This window comes from Pelobates fuscus, chromosome 7 (assembly GCF_036172605.1).
Source record: "Pelobates fuscus isolate aPelFus1 chromosome 7, aPelFus1.pri, whole genome shotgun sequence".
NCBI classification, from domain to species: domain Eukaryota; kingdom Metazoa; phylum Chordata; class Amphibia; order Anura; family Pelobatidae; genus Pelobates; species Pelobates fuscus.
Window position 1 is genome coordinate 78,927,227 of NC_086323.1, and position 23,486 is coordinate 78,950,712.

The window sequence follows — 23,486 nt, forward strand, 5'->3', positions numbered from 1 at the left end:
TTCACTACACTAACACACCCTCTGCATCCGCTACACACCAACACACTCTCTGCATTCACTACACATTAACACACACTCTATTCACTACACACTAACACACACTGCATTCATTACACACTAACACACACTGCATTCATTACACACTAACACACACTCTGGATTCACTATACTGACACTCACTCTGCATTAACTGTACACACAGCATCCACTACACAAACATCCTGTATTCACAGTGCACACACTATATCCACCACAAATTGAAACACTCTGCATTCACTATACACAGACACTGCGTCTAATACACACTGCATCCACTACAGACACTGCATCCACTAAACACATTTCATCTAGTACATACAAACACTACATCCACTAGAAAAACACACACTACATCACTGTACACACACTACATCCACTACTCAAACACACACTGCATTCACTGCACAAACAGTATATAATACACACAAACACTACATCCATTACACACATTTTAATTCACTTCCACTATACACCCCACATTCAGTCCTGCATCATTGTCAGCGGACTAGGTAGGGCGTGGGTGGGCCCGGTAGGGACGGGGCGGGGGGGCCAGACCTTGTGCTTTGTCAGGGGCCCCACAATTTCTGATGGCAGCCCTGTGTTTGTGTGATGTATTTTTGTGCATTAAACTATTTATTATGGGTAATAAACCACCAGGGATTATCAAGGTTAAACATGTGCTATTCTGAGGTAAAATGCTACAAAATCAGAGGCATTCTACTGGTTTCCCATGGTAATTACTTCATGTTCAGAACTGATTTGGTCACAGCTTCAAAGACCACATGGCAGAGGAGCATAATTATATGGCATCTAACACTGTCCTGCTCAGCCATTTTATAATATGGGTAGGTGGAGGTAACCGGGTTTAGGTTAAAAGATGATGGTAGGTTAAGAAACACCCAAGTGGGTAAGGGGGTTCAGGAAAGACACATAAAGATCATGAGTGTAGAAACCGATGGTGATGCAGGGTTGGGGGGGGAGATTTGGTATTGCTTTTAAAGGGATACTCCAACCACCATAACCAATTCAGTAATTTTAAGTGGTCATGGTGGTGGGAGCCAGGATGTGCAGTGATACTGTTTGAAACCCTGCACAAACTCTGTTCCTGGTTACCAAATGTACATTCTGTGCATAAAGTAAATTCTTCATCAGAGTGCACTGCACGCTGGTAACAGGATGTATTGAACTTCTCATTGAAGGGAACATGGTTTTTCTCCCCTCCCTCCGACCCAATAAAAATTGTGTTTTGTTTTGGGGTTGAGTACTTTTTGGGGGTACAGGTTGGGGGTAACCCTTAAAGTTCATATTTCCCTGTTCAAGGAAAAAAAAAAAAAAAAAAAAACAGAACATTGAGTTAGTTTTCCCATTCTACAAATAGCGGTGCATGTAGAAAAATACATTGCTTGAAGTTTGTTACCTAAATAGGGCTTGGGTTATTATGAAAGGGTGTCTTCTCAAGATTTTCTTTGGTTCTTGCACATACAGTGAGGGGGAAAAAGTATTTGATCCCCTGCTGATTTTGAACATTTCCCAACTGACAAAGAAATGATCAGTCTATAATTTTAATGTTAGGTGTATTTTAACAGTGAGAGACAGAATAAGAAAAAAAAAAATCTAGAAAAACGCATGTCGAAAAAAAGTTATAAATTGATTTGCATGTCAATGAGTGAAATAATCAGCAAGATTTCTGGCTCCCAGGAGTCTTTTATACAGGTAGCAATCTGAGATATGGCGCACTCTCAAAGGAAATGCTCCTAATTTCAGCTCATTACCTGTATAAAAGACATCTGTCCATCAATCAGATTCCAAACTCTCCACCATGGCCAAGACCAAAGAGCTGTCCAAAGATGTCAGGGACAAGATTGTAGACCTACACAAGGTTGGAATGGGCTACAAGACCATCGCCAAGCAGCTTGGTGAGAAGGTGACAACAGTTGGTGCGATTATTCGCAAACGGAAGAAACACAAAATAACGGTCTGGTGCTCCATGCAAGATCTCACCTTGTGGAGTTTCAATGATCATGAGAATGGCGAGGAATCAGCACAGAACTACACTGGAGGATCTTGTTAATGATCTCAAGGCAGCTGGGACCATAATCACCAAGAAAACACTACGCCATGAAGGACTGAATCTTGCAGCACCTGCAAGGTCCCCCTGCTGAACAGGCTTGTCTGAAGTTTTTCAATGAACATCTGAATGATTCAGAGGAGAACTGGGTGAAAGTGTGTTCAGATGAGACCAAAATCAAGCTCTTTGGCATCAACTCAACTCGCCGTGTTTGGAGGAGGACAAATGTTGCCTATGACCCCAAGAACACCATCCCCACCATCAAACATGGAGGTGAAAAGATTATGCTTTTGGGGTGTTTTTCTGCTAAGGGGATAGGACAACTGCACCGTATCAAAGGGAAGATAAAGGGGCCATGTACCGTCAAGTCTTGGGTGAGAACCTCATTCCCTCAGCCAGGCCATTGAAAATGGGTTGTGGATGGGTATTCCAGCATTACAATGACCCAAAACACACAGCCAAGGAAACAAAGGAGTGGCTCAAGAATAAGCACATTAAGGTCCTGGAGTGGCCTAGCCAGTCTCCAGATCTTAATCCCACAGAAAATCTGTGGAGGGAGCAGTAGGTTCAACTTGCCAAACGTCAGCCTAAAACCTTAATGACTTGGAGAGGATCTGCAAAGAAAAGTAGGACAAAATCCCTCATGAGATGTGTGCAAACCTGGTGGCTAACTACAAGAAATGTCTGACCTCTGATTGCCAACTAGGGTTTTGCCACCAGTACTAAGTCAAAGGGGTCAAATACTAATTTCACTCATTGACATGCAAATCAATTAATTAATTTATAACTTGACATGCGCTTTTCTATATTTATTATATACATATACTTAGATCATATATATATATATAATAAATCTATATATGATCTAAGTATATATAATTAAATTTTAAACTGTTTTAACGTTTAGACATGTGCAATTCGTTTCAGTCCGAATATGAGCCGAAGTGTTAAAGTGCCGATGTCCCGAAATTACTGAATTTCCGAAGTGTCGAAGTTCCGAAGCACAGTATTGCCGAAGTACTAATATACTTACCCAGTGGAAGAAGAAGAATGTTACACTGTATACAATTTTAAATAAAAAGTATACAAACATAGCCAGGATTCAGCTGTAAGCATTTGCAACACTTACAACAATCAAGTAACATACATTCATATAAAATGTAAGTTACTTAGCCTGTCAATGGAATGACAGGAATGAATAAATAGATAACTCCCTAATTCCCACGGTATTAGGGAGCTATCTACTAAAAGGCTGAAAGACCTAAATTGGTCTTTCAGACAAATTTACTAATACTAAGTAAAGATTACTTAGTATTAGTAAATTATGCCCCTACTTGTATACCGTGAGTAGGGGCATGAAAAAAAAAAAAAAAGCCCCCCCCCCTCGGCGCACGAGTGGGGGCTTCTAACCTGAAGGGGGAACCTATTGCCACCCCCGGCCCCCTGAGCGGTGGGTGGGGCCCCTAAATACCAATTGGGGGGGACCTAATGTCCTCCCCCTGAGCGGTTGGTGGGGGCCCTAAATACTAATTAGGAGGGACAACCTAATTCCTCCCCCCCTGGCCCCCACCCCTGAGTGGTGGGTGGGGGCCCTAAATACTAATTGTGGGGGGACCTAATGTCCTCCCCCCTGAGCAGTGGGTGGAGGCCCTAAATTAGAATGAGGGGGGGACCTAATGTCCTCCCCCCTGGCCCTCCCTGAGAGATGGGTGGGGGCCCTAAATACCAATTAGGGGGGGGGACCTAATGTTCTCCCCCTGGCCCCCACCCCTGAGCGGGACCCTAAATTAGAATGAGGGGGGGGGACCTAATGTCCTCCCCCCTGACCCCCTCCCCTGAGCGGCGGGTGGGGGGTCCTAAATAAAAAAATTAACCCCCCCTCCCCAGGTGACTAGGGGTCCCCAAACCCCTAGTCACCCCCTCCCCAAAAATATTAACCTCTACCTACCACCCTCCCCCTAAAAATAGTGAGGGGGGACCATTAGCTAAACCTGTTAAAAAAAAAAAAAAAAATTACGATTTGATGTTTTCTTTCTTCTAAAATCTTTTTTCAGCCCCAAAAAAGGCGAAATAAAAAGCCATAATAACCAACGCACTTTAAAAAAAAAAAAAAGATCCATCTTCACCCGGCAACGGCTCCGCGCAGACTGAGCTCTGCAGGTCGGGGAAAGGCTTATAAAGCCCTGGAATTAGGCTCAGAGCTCTCCAATTGGTGGGTTTAAGCCATCCAATCAGAGTGCTCTGACAGGTAAATGAAGAGACTGACAGGAAAGTCTCTACATTTACCTGTCACAGCACACTGATTGGTTGGCTTGAAGTCCACCAGAGTGCTCTGTGTCATTTTACACAGCGTGGGAAAATTCTTTGGAATTTTCCCACGCTGTGTAATTTGACTCATAACACTCTGATTGGTTACTTTTTTTTTTTTTTAATTCTTTATTTTTGTAGTGCATGGGTAACATTCGCATGACAGTAATGCCACAACAGCATTCTTAGACACATTGAAAATACATGTTTTTGACTGCTAGGTAGAATTTAGATGCTATGCACATGTTTTTAGATTAATACAGGCTAGGTACATGCTGGTTAGTTATAATGAAATATTCTGTAGTTTGGTAACAATAGCTTAAGGTTAAAAGTTATAGTGAGCGTCCTCGTTTTAGCTTCGGACCCTTGGTATAGTTAGGCTTAACTATGCTTAGATGAGGGATATATATTTCGCCCAGTAACATCCCGTCCAACTAATCTTATCCTACAGCAAGGACACCTTTGGTTCACATGTCAAATATTGTAGCAATCATAAGTTAAATTGCATTAATGAGAGGAGTTAAATAAGCTTATTCAGATCCTGCATTTGTTATAGTTGGTAAACAAGGCTTAGATATGCTTTTATGAGTCCAGTGAAAGACAGTTATCTAATGACAGGCTGGTTAGTTTGACAAAATGTGTACTCAAGTTTACAGGGCGATCTTTGGCAAGCTTGTGGATGGAGTGTATCACCAGGTGGCAGTTCTCATTCGATAATGGCACAGAGTTCCTGAGGGTAAAATAGACAGTCCTGGTTGAAGGTAGTCCCTCTAGAGATGGGTGGAAGATATCCCCTTCAGCTGCAGATTCTGGTCAGGTTGCCCGTTGCTGGGTGCTGGGCTAGTTCTCTGCTGTGTGTAAGGCTCTCCCGGACAACAGGGGTTTGGGCGGTTGCTTGTCTGCTTCTCCTTGTGCCGGTAAACCCCTCGGTGTGATAGTGGTTGCGGTCGGCTGTCGTATCAGTAGGACGGCTTGTTTCCCTGCCCGAGGGAGGAAGTGCGGGACCCCACAGGAGGCCACTGAAAATCCAGTCATAGTGGAGGTAGGTGGCTTGTTGGGGTTCGAGGGCGCTTGCAGATGGATGACTGCAGTAAGTATCTGTGCCGTGGGTGCATACAGTTTGCCTTTTGTGCTGCCTGTGGAGGCTCTGGTTTTGGCGCCATCGCACATGGCCTCCGCCATCTTGGTTTCAGTGCCTGGCTTGCGGGTCTTGGCAGCCTTGCTGCTACGCCTTAGGTGTTATGCGGTGGTCGGGTCCCGAGGGGGAGGACCGGGATAACCCCCCCCCCGGTCCAGAGGGGGGGAGAACAGGGCCAGGTCCTCGCCGGTCCGGTGGTCCGGCCGGGCACTGTCAGGCAGGATAGCGGGGCAGCGGCCGTCCGCCCTGTTCACCGCCAAAGAAGGCCCCATCTGGGGCGGCAGTTTCTCCCCCAGGGGACTGTAACTCTGGGAGTCAGCCTCTCCCTGGGTCCCGTGGTCCCAGCACACTGAGGGCCTGTGCTGTCGGTCTACTATCCCAGGATAAATCATGTTTTAAGGGCTTATAGAGTGGGGAAAGTGCAGGAGCTGAAGTTGCTTGCGACCATCCAGCTCGGCGGTCCAGCCCCACCCCCCTGATTGGTTACTTAATCCACCAATTACCAAATCAGTCTCCTCATTTACCTGTCAGAGAACTCTGATTGGATGGCTTAAACCCCCAATCAGAGTGCTCTGAGCCTAATTGCAGGGCGGGGCAAGGCTTTATAAGCCTTCCCTCGCCCTGCAGAGCTCAGTCTGCGCTGAGCCCTCGCCGGGTTAAGATGGATAAAAAAATTTGCGCTCGTTTTTTTTTTGTTTTTTTTTTTAAGTGCGTTGGTTATTATGGCTTTTTATTTGGCCTTTTTTAGGGCTGAAAAAAGATTTTAGAAGAAAGAAAACATCAAATGGTAATTTTTTTTTCTTTAACAGGTTTAGCTAATAGTCCCCCCTCACTATTTGTAGGGTGAGGGGGGATAGGTAGGGGTTAGTTTTGGGAGGGGAGAGGGGTGAGTAGGGGGTTTGGGGACCCCTAGTCACCTGGGGGGTCAGGGGGAGGACATTAGGTCCCCCCCCCCTAATCAGTATTTAGGGCCCCCACCCGCCGTTCAGGGGTGTGGGCTAGGGCGGGGGGAAGATTAGGTCCCCCCTCATTCTAATGTAGGGCCCCCAACCCACCGCTCAGGAGGGAAGACATTAGGTGTCTCCCCCCTTATTCTAATTTAGGGCCCCCACCCACCGCTCAGGGGTGGGAGAGGACAAGAGGTGTCCGTCCATCCCCCCCCTATTATTTTACTTTAGGGCCCCCACCCACCGCTCAGGGTAGGGGGGCTGGGGGGAGCAATAGGTCCCCCCTTATTCTAATTTAGGGACGGGGGGAGGGGCAATAGGCCCTTTAGTTTAAAAGCCACCACTTGTGCGTCACGGGTGGGGGCGCAGGAGGGGGGACCCTTTTATTTTTTATTTATTTTTTAACAGTGAGCAGCCACTGTCTGCTCACTGTTTACTAGAGATGCCCCTACTCACGGTATAGCAAGTAGGGGCATAATTTACTAAAACCAAGTAATCTTTACTTAGTATTAGTAAATTTGGCTGAGAGACCAATTTAGGTCTTTCAGCCTTTTGGTAGTTAACTCCCTAATACCGTGGGAATTAGGGAGTTATCTACCACGCGGCTGCAAGAGAAGTTCCAAAATTCAGAAGTGTCGAATTGCCGAAGTCCCAAATTTAGGAATGCCGAACCGAACAGTTTCCCATTAACAGTTTCCTATTAACGTTTATTTTTTTTCAGGCAGCAGGGGGAGTACCGGTCATTACAGGCACTTCCCCTACTGGCACTGACATGGACGGCTATGCCCAGGGGGGCCTGAATGGACTCCCTGGGCTGTAGAAGTAGAAAGAACGTCCCCAAGGAGAGAAAAAAAAAAAACAACATTGAAAAAGTATGTATTAAAAAAGTTTTACTACAAACTTGGTCAGATTGCATTGATGGTCATGCCTCTCAGTTGGAGTTTCTTCAGCCCCACCCCTCATACTCCCTCTTACTCACTCTTGTCCAGGTCAGACCAGTCCACTAATGACAGACACAGGGGATAATTGTGCAGCAGCAACAAGAGAAGAGAGACCACCAGAACCTGATCTGCATGATCACTCTAATCAGCCTCCCTCTCTTATCCCCCCATCAGCATGTTGTAGGGCGGAAAGAACTTCCAACTGCACACGTGTAAATCTGCCAGGTATGCCCAATGCACTTTTCCAGTATTCCTAGGGATAGGACACTGATAGGTTAGATCAGTGTCCACTCTGGAGAGAACATGGGAAGTAGAAGCAGGTAAATATGTTAAGTGAGGGGGAAGTGGACATTTACCTGCTTTTTTTTTTATTATTTCAGCAGGGGCATCTCTTATTCAAAGAAATGTTTTCCATTGGTGGCCTACCAAAAGGGTGGAGAAGTGACCCATTACACTTTTGACTAACTGTATTGGGTTCTCTATGTTGTAAACTGTTTTTCATGGAGTGATGACATAATCTGCTATTTGAAAGGTCACCCAGGTCCAATTTGTTACTATGCTGTTGCATTATTTGTTTTCAAATTAATATTACCGTAGTGTGTATATAGTTACCTCTATGAACGTATATGCCCTACAGTAGCTACAGCAATAGATTGCTTTTTCAATTGGTTTTCTATTTTTAAGCACAGATTGGTTGCACCTCTGCATTTAACACATATGTAGTCTTTAATTTAAATGTAAAATGTTGTATCCATTTTATTCTTAATCCTTTCTTTCTGTATCAGCATGATAACTACTTAATAAAACCGTTAAGTACTAGAAATGGGGTGGGCTGAGCTTTGTGCAACTTATTGAAAACCTTTGGACCAGATCTACATAATTTGCAATACACCGTCTGCTCCTTTGGTCACAGGGAGGTTGAACTAAGGACATCATCTATCACAAAAACAGGAAAATTACTATCACAAGGCTACATGGACGTGTCCACAGGGCGCAGAGGCCTTTCTTTGAAGACAGTAAGCAGATCTGGAAGTCAGTTTCAGGTTTCTGTCTAGAGAGAGTCGGGTCAGAGTGAGACTATATGGTTCCATTTTCTGCAAATCAAATTTGGGATTAAAATGACAAAACCGTAATCCCCAGACCAGTGTATAAAATCAGTATTGTTTTTCTAACAATTAGCCCTGTAATAATCATTTTAGCAGATGTGCAAAAGATTTGCCAGAACATAAAGAAAGCACTCTGAGGCTACAGATAATTACAATTCATACAATATGAACTCAACTGTAGGTAGGAAGTATTTGACCTTCTATTAAATCTGGGATATCCTCTTCCCACATTCTACTAAATCCCAGTGAAACATTTATAAAGACAAGAGTTTTATTTAGTAATTGGAACATTAAAAAGGATAGAAAATATGAAATACATGTATTGGAAGACGATTTACATGGTTATTCACAAAAGTGAGAATTCTAAGTGAATTCAGAGTGAATTGAAAGTTTTAGACCAAAGCAGCTGAACTGAAAAGACAGCTGACTGACAGAATGTTTCCAGTTCGCTATATTGGACTTAAATTTTGAATTCTCACTTATTGAATAACCCTGTTAATATTTATTCTTATATGGATGGCTTCAGGGAACAGTAATTTTTTTTTTTTTTTTTTTTAGAAAGTTTAATAAATCTGTATTTACATTAGGCACAAGTTATGATGATTGGAAAATGTTCAACCATTTGCTCTACAAGGTAAACTCTGTTTACAAAATGGTAGCACAGAGCTAGATGTGCACATCTGACAATAAGTGTGTGTGTGTGTGTATTTATAAACACTATGTGCCAAGCGTGATCCTATATATATTATTTTTCATTTTAATAGTGCAATCTACTTGTTAGTTGAACTTTACTGCACTCGTTATTCTGTATTTGACTCCTAAGTTGGACTGGTGCCTTGTGAAAAACTCAGCTTCTGTTGCCAGAACCACTTATCCAATATTATTTTGTACGCAGTTTCTGGACTCAAATCATATTGGAAAGTGGGAGGCACTCTTACTTGCATGCATTTTGTACACTCACTCTTCGAAAACTGATCAATAAAAATAAAATCTTAAATATGTATATTTTTACATCCACACAATAGATATACAGTACTTACAATATTATATGGGAGTTAAACCATTATCATTGAAATTCAATCTCTGTGATGCATTGCATGTCTCCATCTGTAATGTGTCAATGGGAGTAAACGTATCCTCCGTCCATCTATATAGACAGAGCATTAAGATTACACCCACTGTATAGTGCTAGGTGAGGAGTTACAGTCTGTGAGTTTGTGCAAAGTTTGAACTTGTTTCACATGTGAGCAATGTTCATTGTTGCGAAGACCAAGCATCACTAATCTGGAGAAAGTCCTCAGTTCAGTGAGAGAGATGACTTGGGGAGACCTGGGGAAAATGATCTTATTGATTTCTGAAGCAGCCGATGCAATATCTTCAAGTGCTGCGTGGAGCTGGGAGACTTCAGCATCTGAATCTGTGTTGGGTGAATATAGAAATAAAATAGTCACATGCAAGAAACAAACTATAACTGCTATTCAATTGCCAGAGATGTGATAATCACTTATAATAGAATCTAGCTACTAAGCAAGGTGTTTATATTATATCTGTCAATATTTACCATCGTCATGGGGGGGGGGGAAAAGCAACAAACCGATAACACATATCCAATGAGAATAAATCGATTACCTTCTAATACAGAAATTGCAGTCAGTCTTAACCGTTCCAAGCACACAGTCATGTTCTTCAGCACACTTGATAGACTACTCGGTACACAAAACTGAGAATCTCTCAACAGCAAAGCCAAATCCAGCTGGGAAAATAGAGGAGAAAAGGATTGTCTGCAGTTTTTGTTCTTATCGAAGGAATGTTACACAGTTAAGCATTTTAGGATTTCATTTTTAAACATATTTCTAAAACCAATAAAAATGGTGTAAATATGATAAAAATATGAGTAATTTCTAACAGCGATAATGTGTCAAGCAAGAGATGTATTGTTAAATAAATATATCATTAGGTGCCATCCAGCTAATAAGGCTCAGACTCAATTTATAGAGAAAAAAAAACAAACTTTCATGTTATGCGAGGAGAGCCTCATTAATAGTATATAGATTGAGATATTTGTATATAGATTGAGGAAAGGTTTGTAGAACGTGGGTACCAGCGCTCTATTCTGGATAAAGCACTTATAGAGGCCAAGTTGCCTCGAGCACAAAAGAAGGCATCTGTAACCCAGAGGATGGTTTTTCCAACTACCTTCCATCGATCATCCCCACAAATTTCTTCAACCATTAGAAAGAACTGGAGGATATTGGCAACGGATGACACCCTCCCAAAAGTCTTTCGGGAACAACCCCTGATTTGTTTTAAAAGGAACAGAAACCTAAAAGATGTCTTGGTTGATACGGACCCCATTTTGAGCTATACAGAGAAGAATACATCAGTGAACCGGGGTAGTATACGCTACCTTGGCTGTGTAACATGTGGCCATCAAGAACTTTCCCACATCCTCACACTAACAAGAAATATTCCATCAAGAGCACTATCACCTGCAAAACCACATACGTTGTATACATGGACACGTGCGTTTGTACACATCGGGAAGACGGAAACAGCGTTGTGTGAGAGAATCAGAGAACATCGTTCCAGCATTAGACTGGCATATAGGGATGGGACATCTGATGAGCCTGTAGCCAAGCACTTTCTTGAGCAGAAACATACGTTGGCCTCTCTTAAGTTCATTTCTATTGGCCATGTCCCCATATCAAGAAGAGCGGGGGATCGTGGCAGGATCCTACTAAATAGAGAGACGTTCTGGATATATGAACTAGACACTGTATCTCCAAAGGGTCTGAACGAGACCATTTCTTTCCACTCTTTATTATAAGAAGTTTTTTCTTCTTTTTTTTCCCCTATTTTGACACATTACAGCCTGCCTATAGCAACTTATTGATATTTGCAATGATCTGCCCTGTTGGGTTTTTAAAGTTATCAGTCCCGGCTTCATGATACTTTGCTTTAGTCATTAATACAATACCTTTTTGAAAAAATATATATCTCAGGTTTATTGTAAAGGAGGAAATATCCATTCACCTGTTTGTCTATAGTAGTAATAAAGTTTTTTTGGCAGCCAAGTGACCTGGACTTTTTTAATATGTGTATGTGTATATAGTAAATGTTTGGTATATGTGGATTTATATGATGGTTCATACACAGCATTAGTTGCTAAACCCTCTATTTATTCAGGATATTCAGCATGTTCACAGGTCTCTTTACTTGTTAGCGACTAATTTTTCAGTTTGGCACCTAGCACTTTTTATCCACAGTGTTTTTTCACTAACACTTTACTAGTCTTTATAGGCACTAGTCACTTTGTCTAATTATTGAGAACCACGAAATTAGCATTAACTACAGTAATCATGCACTTTCCCTATATTCAACCTTGTCACTTTAAATCAGTACCACCAGCTCTTTTAGCAATAATGCAATGGTACTTTATTGTCACTGCCTATATTATCACAGCACTTATGCCATGGTTTCATTACACATTGTTCGTCCATTGGATCACACTATTTTATTCGCTTCACCATGGAGACGGTTTGAACATCAATACGCAATGACGTCATTTTTGGGGCGGAGCTTATTCGTGCATGCGCACTGGGAACGGCAGGACACCGGTCACACACAGCATTTCACCTGGGGGTAAGTCATTTAGATTGATAGCTCTGTGTATATATGTAATTACTGTTTGTATTTCATTTATCTTTGATCCTGATGAAAGTCCTCTGTGCAGGACTGAAACGTTGATCGTTTTTAAAGATGTTCCAATAAATTTTAGATTTTTAGCAAGTGAGTGCTCCTGCCCATTTTGGATGGATACATAACTCTAGCCATGGCATGCTAGCACCCGAATTTTAGGGATACTTCAAGCGTGAGTCCAAGAAAATTTATATATATATTGTTTCTTAATGGCTTAACCTGCTTCTCAGATAACCCAAGCTGTCTAGATCCATCCCTTCCCACATAGAAAACACTACAGAAAATCTCTTCAGAGTAGATTTTTTCGGTCATTGTGGTGACAGATCCACGGTTTTGTTACAATCTTATTTTTATGAATACAGGACATATCATACCTTTTCACAACTTGCTAGGCTATTATGTAGAAAGATGGACAATGAAACCAAATTCTTCCTAATTTCTGTATCGACCTATCAAGATAGCCACAGAGAAAAAACAACCAGGTTAACAATAAATAAAATAGTTTTCACATGCTAGATGCAGAAAGGCAAACAATGATCTTACTGATCCATAAGTCATGCTGTAGGAGAAGGTACGCAGGTTTGTGTCCACTTTGTGGCATCATGAAGAAAAACCAAATACATTGATACAGTGCAGACCCTAGTAGGCCTGGTGATAAAGATTATGATGGATCTAATTACAAAATTCTCATAGCTATAAACAAACCAAGACAGCCATACATCCAAGGTTTCCTAGATTTGACGCGACAGTTCCGATTTGGGATGTGTGTCCCATCAACCTGGGTTATTTTTATGGTATTCTGCTTCTAAGGAGGGGGGGGGGGAAGGGGCATTACTTCAATAAAAGAGATCATAGTTTACAAGCCAAGTGGACACACTTACTGATAACCAGTTGTTTAGTAAATGACGACATGTACTTTTTTGCCAAGGTTGTGCTATTTTATACCCCAATAGTCTGTATAAAAAATAAAAACATGCCCATCTAAGTCCATTTGCACCTACACTACACATTTTACACTTTGTCTACTTTACGAATCTTGTTCTGTGAATACCAAGAATTGGCCTAGAAAATTGTAATATTTACATTTTGCAAATAATAAACGTATCGTTCTTTTAGACCCCTAAGGGAAATATACAGATTGCATTTTAAGCCTACCCTACCCCTCTGCACATCATACAGGAAAAATATGCATGTGACACTTCTAGAAATTCCTTAATGTTACCCTAATACATAGAGTGTTTGCGAGTTTGTAACTCAAACTGCACAAAACTGCATTCAATTCCTAAAGCAGAGTCATTAGCGATATTTGTGACTGAAAGGAAAATGTGTAGGAGTGTAAATAACACATCACCAATTCACACTTGCTGAAATAAAACATTTATAAGAATGTGAAACAAAATGGCAGCTCTGACATCCTGCATTAAACAACTACCTTAGTAAGTAATTCAATGCAAGCACATAACAGCCCTACTTTAAAATGTATGGTGATCCTGACGGGTTTACATACAATATGCTACATGATAACAGATCCATGATTTACCTCTTTGCGAACGCTGCATTTCTGAATTTCTCCTTGCATGGTATTGATAGTCTTTATACCAACATCAATGACGTATTTACATCCAATCAACACCCCATCACAAAGGGCACGAGAACAGGCTTTCTAAAACGCATGATAAGTACAGAGAGCTCAATTATTCTAACGTTGGGAGACAGCATAGCATGTTAGTACCCAAACATTTTAATTTCTTGCGTACATAAAAAGTGGTCAAACAAACATACACAACCCTACAACACTTGCTCTTTAAAAACCACAAGCAGACCATGTACCTGCAGGCAATCTTCCAGTTTCTGTTCTGGAAGATGTAATTCAGTCACGGTCAGTGCAGCCAAATGGCCTATGTTCTGTAGAATTTGTTCTCCAGTTTGGCTCGTCTTGTCTCTTGCTTCCACAACCATGGATGGAATATCAGAACAGCAGCCCTACAATAATGATAATGGGCAACATCATTAAAGTAGACAGTCAAGCAAAAAAAAATAAAAAATTAATGATACATTATAAGAAAAAATATTTAATGATAAACAAAAGTATAAATTCTTCATTTTGACCAGGACAGTGACATAAAACAAACTTGACATATAAAAATAAATAGAAAATATTGGGCGGACTTTCCCCTTTAAAAAAGAAAAAAAAGTTGTAACAGCACACAGCCACCGTGGTATCCGCTTGTTAAAATGTTTTTTTACAGATACCCTCTTTAAATAAATGACATACCTTCTTTCTCTAACACAAGATCAACACGTGGCAGATAAATATTGTAAAACATAATCAGGGGTGTTTCAGTTTTATAAAATATACTTGGGAGAAGATATAAAAAAATTTAAAAAAAGACGCATGCAACAGCTATGCTTTAAATAAATTATCCTGTTCTAACAAACTGTTACGAGGAATTGGTCTGGGAATTTAAATTTTAGGTCAAAATAAGCGAACTGAAAAAAGGAAAAAATAAATAAATGTTTTCCAATTCTGATACTCTTGTTTAACATTTAAATCTCCCTGGATGATTCTCAGTGTAGTGAACACACACACACGGTAGAATGGGTTTTATTTTCTTCTCTCAATTACATAGAGTGCCACAAACCATCAAAAACTTTATTTTAACTTCACCCAAATGTATTGTGTAAGTATTTCCAATAATTATTTCCTCTTAATTGTGCGTTTCACCAGTTTCTAATTTAGCTGCTACAAACCACAGATATACGGCGAGGCGGTTTGTTGTTATGGAAGGTGAGTGGGGGAGGCAGAATTCTGCCTAAACAGGAAGAAGATTAGAACATGAAAGCAAACAATAGATAATAAATCACAGGGCGCCTGGCTTTTAACAAATAAGAGCTGTTTAACCCAGTAAGTATAAACATAACCGTTTAATATTGAGTAAAGTGATTTAAATACTTTTTTTTAATATAATTATTAAAAACATGGTACACACCAAGGATGCACCTCCAACTAGCAGCAGTCAGATTGGCAGAGAATCCAACAAAAACTGGAGGGTCAGAACTGGAAACCTTGGCATATATCAGGTCAGTGATATGTGGAGATGTAGTAGAATATGAAAACTTATAATCAAGATATAATTTTAAACATACGTTATTTTATACATTCAGTGATCAAAAAGACCTATATTAATTATTTTCCAGCTTTGACACAGCTGTCCACGGTCACCGTTATACAAGTGTACAGACCAATGCACTACTTGCAATCAACAGTTAGCAGAGACATCTTTTGTCCAGGTCTCCCATTCTGCCCATGCTGTTTCACCTGTAGCAGGAGCTGTAGATATCCCCCAAGCTTCTTGATGCACAACCCCAAGACAACCACAGGTTTCGCACTTTGCTCATTGGCCGGGAAAAGGTCTATCCAAAGCTTCGTCATCAGCACCAACTGCTGAAATGCAGAAGTCAGCTGGATGCTATGAGCTTGGGCCTCACGATTAACCAGGAATACTGAAAAGGACATAAGAGAAGGTGATCACACTGGATATTGGAACAGTTTGGGGTTTTCATATGCATACGAGTGGCTAGGAAGTATGCATGCATGTTAGATGGGAACTGGCAGTTCTGGTGTACCTAGTGTAACACACAGAGGAGAGGGAGTCAGACTAACACCAGATAGCTCAAACTGGAATAATAGGGATTCACTAGAACCTATATAGAAAAGTGACAAGAGGAACACTCAAAAGAATGGTGTATAAAATCCAGGAGCTAACTAGTGATGATGGCTCAAATCACAGTGGTACAGAATAATAGAGGTAGAGAATATAATAAACACGGAATGCAAAAAATATATAGTGAATACTAAATATAAAAAAGGTACTGGGCCTTTAAGAAATAGATGCAAGTAGTAAAAACAAATAACTAGAATAAATATAAAAACAGAGTAAAATAGAATAAAAATATGTTAAAAAGAAGAATGAATATAGAACAGATAAGAAATATATATAGAAAAGGAAAAAGATGAATGAACTAGTCGATATGCAGTAGATATATGTGCAGTGCAAATCTCTCTATCCCTGATAATATACAGGGTAGCTGAAGTTTGCTCCAAATATTATATTTTGTAATGGGCAAAGATAAAAATAGTTGTTAAAAAATTGTAAGCACTCTTTAGATTATCAGCAATACAGTACATGGAACTGTATGCTGTAGCAAAACAAACAATGTATCGCGTAGGATTGTAGACAATGATAAAATGAAAGAAAAAAAACTGGATATATTAAAAAACCAGTTTATTAAACAAATTCATAAAAAATTAAAAATATCAAAAAATACAGGTCAGTTTAAGTTCATGTAGATATTACCAGTCTTATACAAGTTAAACATGTCCAAAGACCCTTGGATTGGGCTAGGATGGATGCAGATTGTACTGGCAAATAGCCTCCTGGAATCCGACTGCCGGTTAGGGCGGCGTGTAAGTCAGTGTGTGCGTCCCAGCACAGACCTCACTCCGGGGGACGTGCACAACAGACAGACAATCTCGGTTCGCTAGTCGACCAAAGGTCCTGGACGGATGTAATCTTGTGCTGGTGAATACTGACAGAATCTGTGTCAGAATTTGCTTGTGATGTCTTACGCGTTTCGTAAGGAAGTGCCCTACTTCTTCAGAGACGGGATAAGGATCATTGCTACAATCTTTCTTTAAATACACATTGTGCTAATTGTTAATAGAAGTGTCATTATATTAACAATCTGATTTTATAATGTCAAAGCTTACATAAAAACACACATTTCAATATATATACACACATATGTAAGATGGTACAAATATTATATATATATATATATATATATATATATATATACACATACATATACATACATACATATATATATATAGTTAAATAAAGTAAAGCAAGCTGCACTCACGGACTTTATGAATTCAAATGGTGTTTATTCCATCGAAGGTAGAAAAAAAGAAGATCGACGTTTCGGTCCACACAGGGACCTTCAAGATCAAGTGATACAAACATTACATGAAAAACATCTCAAATATATAGGACATTACATTAATTAGAATAACTTACCCCAGGTGATGTGCTTACTCGCCGGCGTTCACCGCTGAACACCGCGCATGCGCGCACTGCCTTGTGACCCTACGTTAACCCCCGGTCCATGCGTAGTAACGCAACGATTACGTCGCTGCCATAGCAACGTGTGTAGCCGTTGCCATGGAACCGCTGTGAAAGCACAAATCAACAATAACAGTGCCCGATCGTGAAAAAAACTGAAAGTGAAACGAGAAATGAATTGAGCTATATTCAATTAAATAATAAAAAATGAAAAAAATGTCAACAATTAGTTAAAGGCAGATCTTAGATCCTAGGATCCATTGGGGTCGGTAAATAGCATATTAGAGCTTATTAAAGCTTTTTAATTTATAAGTTATATTTATATATACACACATACACATATACACACAGACAAAAATGTTAAGATATGAATAAAAATAGAAGGAAAAAGGACCTAATTATGACATTCCAATAGATGAACTGCAATTTAATGTTAAGATAAAAGAAAAGAGAAAGAAAAGAAAGAAAAAAAACTACTTCATAATACATTATTGAGTGATAACATAAATGTATCTTCAATGCACCTTAATAGTATATGTGACTGTTTTATTTATTTAAAGGGACACTATAGTCACCTGAACAACTTTAGCTTAATAAAGCAGTTTTGGTGTATAGAACATGCCCCTGCAGCCTCACTGCTCAATCCTCTGCCATTTAGGAGTTAAATCCCTTTGTTTATGAACCCTAGTCTCACCTCCCTGCATGTGACTTGCACAGCCTTCTATAAACACTTCCTGTAAAGAGAGCCCTATTTGGGCTTTCTTTATTGCAAGTTCTGTTTAATTAAGATTTTCTTAGGTTAATAGCTTGCTAGACCCTGCAAGAGCCTCCTGTATGTGATTAAAGTTCAGTTTAGAGATTGAGATACAATTATTTAAGGTAAATTACATCTGTTTGAAAGTGAAACCAGTTTTTTTTTTTTTCATGCAGGCTCTGTCAATCATAGCCAGGGGAGGTGTGGCTAGGGCTGCATAAACCGAAACAAAGTGATTTAACTCCTAAATTACAGTGAATTGAGCAGTGAAATTGCAGGGGAATGATCTATACACTAAAACTGCTTTATTTAGCTAAAGTAATTTAGGTGACTATAGTGTTTTATGCCAAATTTATTCCAACTAGACCTCACATCACGATATGTTATATCATGTAATCACTCAATAATGTATTATGAAGTTGTTTTTTTCTCTTTTCTTTCTCTTTTCTTTTATCTTAAAGGACCACAAAGTGCCAGGAAAACACTCGTTTTCCTGGCACTATAGTGCCCTGAGGGTGCCCCCACCGTCAGGGTCCCCCTCCCGCCGGGCTCTGGAGAGAGGAAGGGGTTAAAATCTCACCTTTCTCCAGCTCCAGGCGGGGAGCCTTCCTCCTCCTCTCCTCCTTCCTCGCGACGTCATCGGCTGAATGTGCATGCGCGGCAGGAGCCGCGCGCACATTCAGCCAGTTCATAGGAAAGAATTTACAATGCTTTCCTATGGACGCTGGCGTCTTCTCACTGTGATTTTCACAGAGAAGCACGCAAGCGCCTCTAGCGGCTGTCAATGAGACAGCCACTAGAGGCTCTAGAGGCTGGATTAACCCTCAGTGTAAACATAGCAGTTTCTCTGAAACTGCTATGTTTAGAATAAAAAAAAAAGGGTTAATCCTAGATGGACCAGGCACCCTGGCACAAGCTGAAGTGGCCTGGGTGCCTATAGTGGTCCTTTAACATTAAATTGCAGTTCATCTATTGGAATGTCATAAATAGGTCCTTTTTCCTTCTATTTCTCTTCATATCTTAACATTTTTACATTTATATATATTTTTTTTGCACCATCATATATATATTTCTTGTACCATCTTACATATGTGTGTGTATATATATATATTGAAATGTATGTTTTTATGTAAGCTTTGACATTATAAAATCAGATTGTTAATATAATGACACTTCTATTAACAATTAACAATTAGCACAATGTGTATTTAAAGAAAGATTGTAGCAATGATCCATATCCCGTCTCTGAAGAAGTAGGGCGCTTCCCTACGAAACGTGTACGACATCACAAGCAAATTCTGACACAGATTCTGTCAGTATTCACCAGCACAAGATTACATCTGTTCAGGACCTTTGGTCGACTAGCGAACCGAGATTGTCTGTTGTGCACATCCCCCTGAGTGAGGTCTGTGCTGGGACGCACACACTGACTTACACGCTGCCCTCACCGGCAGTCGGATTCCAGGAGGCTATTTGCCAGTACAATCTGCATCCATCCTGGCCCAATCCGAGGGTCTTTGGACATTTTTCACTTGTATAAGACTGGTAATCTCTACATGAACTTAAACTGACCTGTATTTTTTGCTATTTTTAATCTTTTATTAATTTGTTTAATCAACTGTTTTTTAATATATCCAGTTTTTTCTTTCATTTTATCATTGTCTACAATCTTAAGCGATACATTGTTTGTTTTGCCACAGCATACAGTTCCATGTACTGTATTGCTAATAATCTAAAGAGTGCTTACAATTTTTTAACAACTATTTTTATCTTTGCCTATTACAAAGTATAATATTTGGAGCAAACTTCAGCTACCCTGTATATTATCAGGGATAGAGAGATTTGCACTGCACATATATCTACTGCATATCGACTAGTTCATTCATCTTTTTCCTTTTCTATATCTATATCTATATCTATTTCTATACCTATATCTATATCTATATCTATATAGATATATCTTATCTGTTCTATATTCATTCTTCTTTTTAACATATTTTTATTCTATTTTACTCTGTTTTTATATTTATTCTAGTTATTTGTTTTTACTACTTGCATCTATTTCTTAAAGGCCCAGTACCTTTTTTATATTTAGTATTCACTATATATTTTTTGCATTCAGTGTTTATTATATTATCTACCTCTATTATTCTGTACCACTGTGATTTGAGCCATCATCACTAGTTAGCTCCTGGATTCTATACACCATGCATGTTAGATGGACTGGTTGTTGTGTGGCCACCTTAAAAGGGACACTCTAGGCAACCACAAATCTTAAGTGCATTTGAGAGGTTATGGCCTCAGAGTCGTGCTGTATTTTTATCCACATTCAAATTATATAGGAAACCTAAAAGAATTTGCTGTTTTCTGCAAGATATCTCCTGCCCTTAGCCCCTCATGCCTTTTTCACAAGACATCTTGATTTAAGTACTCAGGATACAAACTCAGTATAGCCAATAAAATATCAGTAGGAGTTGAATTGCTGACATGACTTCGTCCATAGCCAATCACTGTCCTTTTATTATTTGCCCGCTTTCCCCTCACCACGGCATTGATACAAATAATAAGTGGACAGTGATTGGATAGACTAGAGTGTGGAGTTAAATCAGCCCCTAAACCCACCCTGATTCACTGAGCCAACTCTTTCCTTCACTCTCATTACTTCTCTCTTTCTAACTATCCTTTACCTTTTATTCAGGTATTCACATGGTCCTAAGCACAGTACAAAGTGGCAAGTCCAGCTATTTTTCTCAAGTGCTCTATTTTCTTAATTGGGAATTATGTATAAAAACAAAGAAAATATTTGTTTTTCACCCAACAGAATAATATGAATACCAATGTTAATATAACCATATTTTTCTCATTTTGTTTTTATTTCTGTTACATTACATAAAAAGTAAATAAATAAATCTTTGATGGTTTGTCTTGTGATTTTTATATTGGGGCACACCTATCCTTGACGTACGTATTTGCTTATTACAGATCGCTTGTACAAATGTATGACTGGTGTAATGTGGATTTAAAAAAAATATATATTTTTTAAAGTGTTGCTGCCCAGAGTTCACTCATTTAAATTGAATCTTTACCCTGTATCTATTTCATTGTTTTTTTTAGTGAAGGGTGAACTTGATGGACGCAAGTCTCTTTTCAGCTATGTATCTATGTAACATTTGTAATGTTTTTTTTCCAGGTAGACTAAAGTCTGATGGATAAATAAATGGACAGAAAATAAGCTTTGCAATTTACATTGGAATTAACAAACGCACTGTGTACTTTTTTTCCCTCACCATTCCCTTTTATTTCTATTTATGAAATATCATCTTGCCTTTATGTAACGCCACTTACAGGTATCTGTGCTGTCTGCATCTTGCTCTTCGTATGTTCGAGAGATGGTACGGACCCCAGCACATATAGTACACACACAGTGGATTAGACTGTCAGCCATGTTACTTTCATCAGCATGACTTCGACCCAGGTATTCCAAGGCAGATCCAATCAAATCCTTACAAATTCCAGGCAGGAAGGCATCTGGGGTATTTGAGCAAACACTGCTAGATTTACTTAGAAAACTGGTGGATTTGTTCATTAGACCTGTTAATAAATGAGAACAAATTAATAACATGCTGCAAAATTACAGCGCATTTCCTACATGGAAAATCTGCAAATAGTTGCGCAAACCTTCATGACAACAGACCTATGTCTATAATATCAATAAACAAAAATGTAGCAAATATTCACATTTGTTAAGAAATTATTCATATGCCCCTTAATCAGAGATCATAATTCAAGCCACCCTAATAGACAGACATACAGGGAGTGCAGAATTATTAGGCAAATTAGTATTTTGACCACATCATCCTCTTTATGCATGTTGTCTTACTCCAAGCTGTATAGGCTCGAAAGCCTACTACCAATTAAGCATATTAGGTGATGTGCATCTCTGTAATGAGAAGGGGTGTGGTCTAATGACATCAACACCCTATATCAGGTGTGCATAATTATTAGGCAACCTCCTTTCCTTTGGCAAAATGGGTCAAAAGAAGGACTTGACAGGCTCAGAAAAGTCAAAAATAGTGAGATATCTTGCAGAGGGATGCAGCACTCTTAAAATTGCAAAGCTTCTGAAGCGTGATCATCGAACAATCAAGCGTTTCATTCAAAATAGTCAACAGGGTCGCAAGAAGCGTGTGGAAAAACCAAGGCGCAAAATAACTGCCCATGAACTGAGAAAAGTCAAGCGTGCAGCTGCCAAGATGCCACTTGCCACCAGTTTGGCCATATTTCAGAGCTGCAACATCACTGGAGTGCCCAAAAGCACAAGGTGTGCAATACTCAGAGACATGGCCAAGGTAAGAAAGGCTGAAAGACGACCACCACTGAACAAGACACACAAGCTGAAACGTCAAGACTGGGCCAAGAAATATCTCAAGACTGATTTTTCTAAGGTTTTATGGACTGATGAAATGAGAGTGAGTCTTGATGGGCCAGATGGATGGATTGGTAAAGGGCAGAGAGCTCCAGTCCGACTCAGACGCCAGCGAGGTGGAGTACTGGTTTGGGCTGGTATCATCAAAGATGAGCTTGTGGGGCCTTCTCGGGTTGAGGATGGAGTCAAGCTCAACTCCCAGTCCTACTGCCAGTTTCTGGAAGACACCTTCTTCAAGCAGTGGTACAGGAAGAAGTCTGCATCCTTCAAGAAAAACATGATTTTCATGCAGGACAATGCTCCATCACACGCGTCCAAGTACTCCACAGCGTGGCTGGCAAGAAAGGGTATAAAAGAAGAAAATCTAATGACATGGCCTCCTTGTTCACCTGATCTGAACCCCATTGAGAACCTGTGGTCCATCATCAAATGTGAGATTTACAAGGAGGGAAAACAGTACACCTCTCTGAACAGTGTCTGGGAGGCTGTGGTTGCTTCTGCACGCAATGTTGATGGTGAACAGATCAAAACACTGACAGAATCCATGGATGGCAGGCTTTTGAGTGTCCTTGCAAAGAAAGGTGGCTATATTGGTCACTGATTTGTTTTTGTTATGTTTTTGAATGTCAGAAATGTATATTTGTGAATGTTGAGATGTTATATTGGTTTCACTGGTAAAAATAAATAATTGAAATGGGTAAATATTTGTTTTTTGTTAAGTTGCCTAATAATTATGCACAGTAATAGTCACCTGCACACACAGATAATCCCCTAAAATAGCTATAACTAAAAACAAACTAAAAACTTTGAAAAATATTCAGCTTTGATATTAATGAGTTTTTTGGGTTCATTGAGAACATGGTTGTTGTTCAATAATAAAATTAATCCTCAAAAATACAACTTGCCTAATAATTCTGCACTCCCTGTATACCCAC

At 39.8% G+C, this 23,486-nt stretch overlaps 1 protein-coding gene across 1 annotated transcript in view; it reads right to left on the bottom strand.

Annotated features, from left to right (window-relative positions):
* Nucleotides 1–9,242: 9,242 nt before the first annotated feature.
* KIF14 (kinesin family member 14) overlaps nucleotides 9,243–23,486 on the bottom strand; it is a 54,748-nt gene continuing 40,504 nt past the window's right edge. Inside the window, exons 24-30 of the mRNA XM_063426132.1 lie at nucleotides 21,471–21,716; nucleotides 15,565–15,749; nucleotides 14,076–14,228; nucleotides 13,786–13,908; nucleotides 12,620–12,694; nucleotides 10,176–10,299; nucleotides 9,243–9,963 (exon numbers count right to left, since the gene is read on the bottom strand). Of these exons, the coding sequence (XP_063282202.1) occupies nucleotides 9,716–9,963; nucleotides 10,176–10,299; nucleotides 12,620–12,694; nucleotides 13,786–13,908; nucleotides 14,076–14,228; nucleotides 15,565–15,749; nucleotides 21,471–21,716 (1,154 nt within the window). The 3' untranslated portion in view covers nucleotides 9,243–9,715. The remainder of the gene's footprint in view (nucleotides 9,964–10,175; nucleotides 10,300–12,619; nucleotides 12,695–13,785; nucleotides 13,909–14,075; nucleotides 14,229–15,564; nucleotides 15,750–21,470; nucleotides 21,717–23,486) is intronic.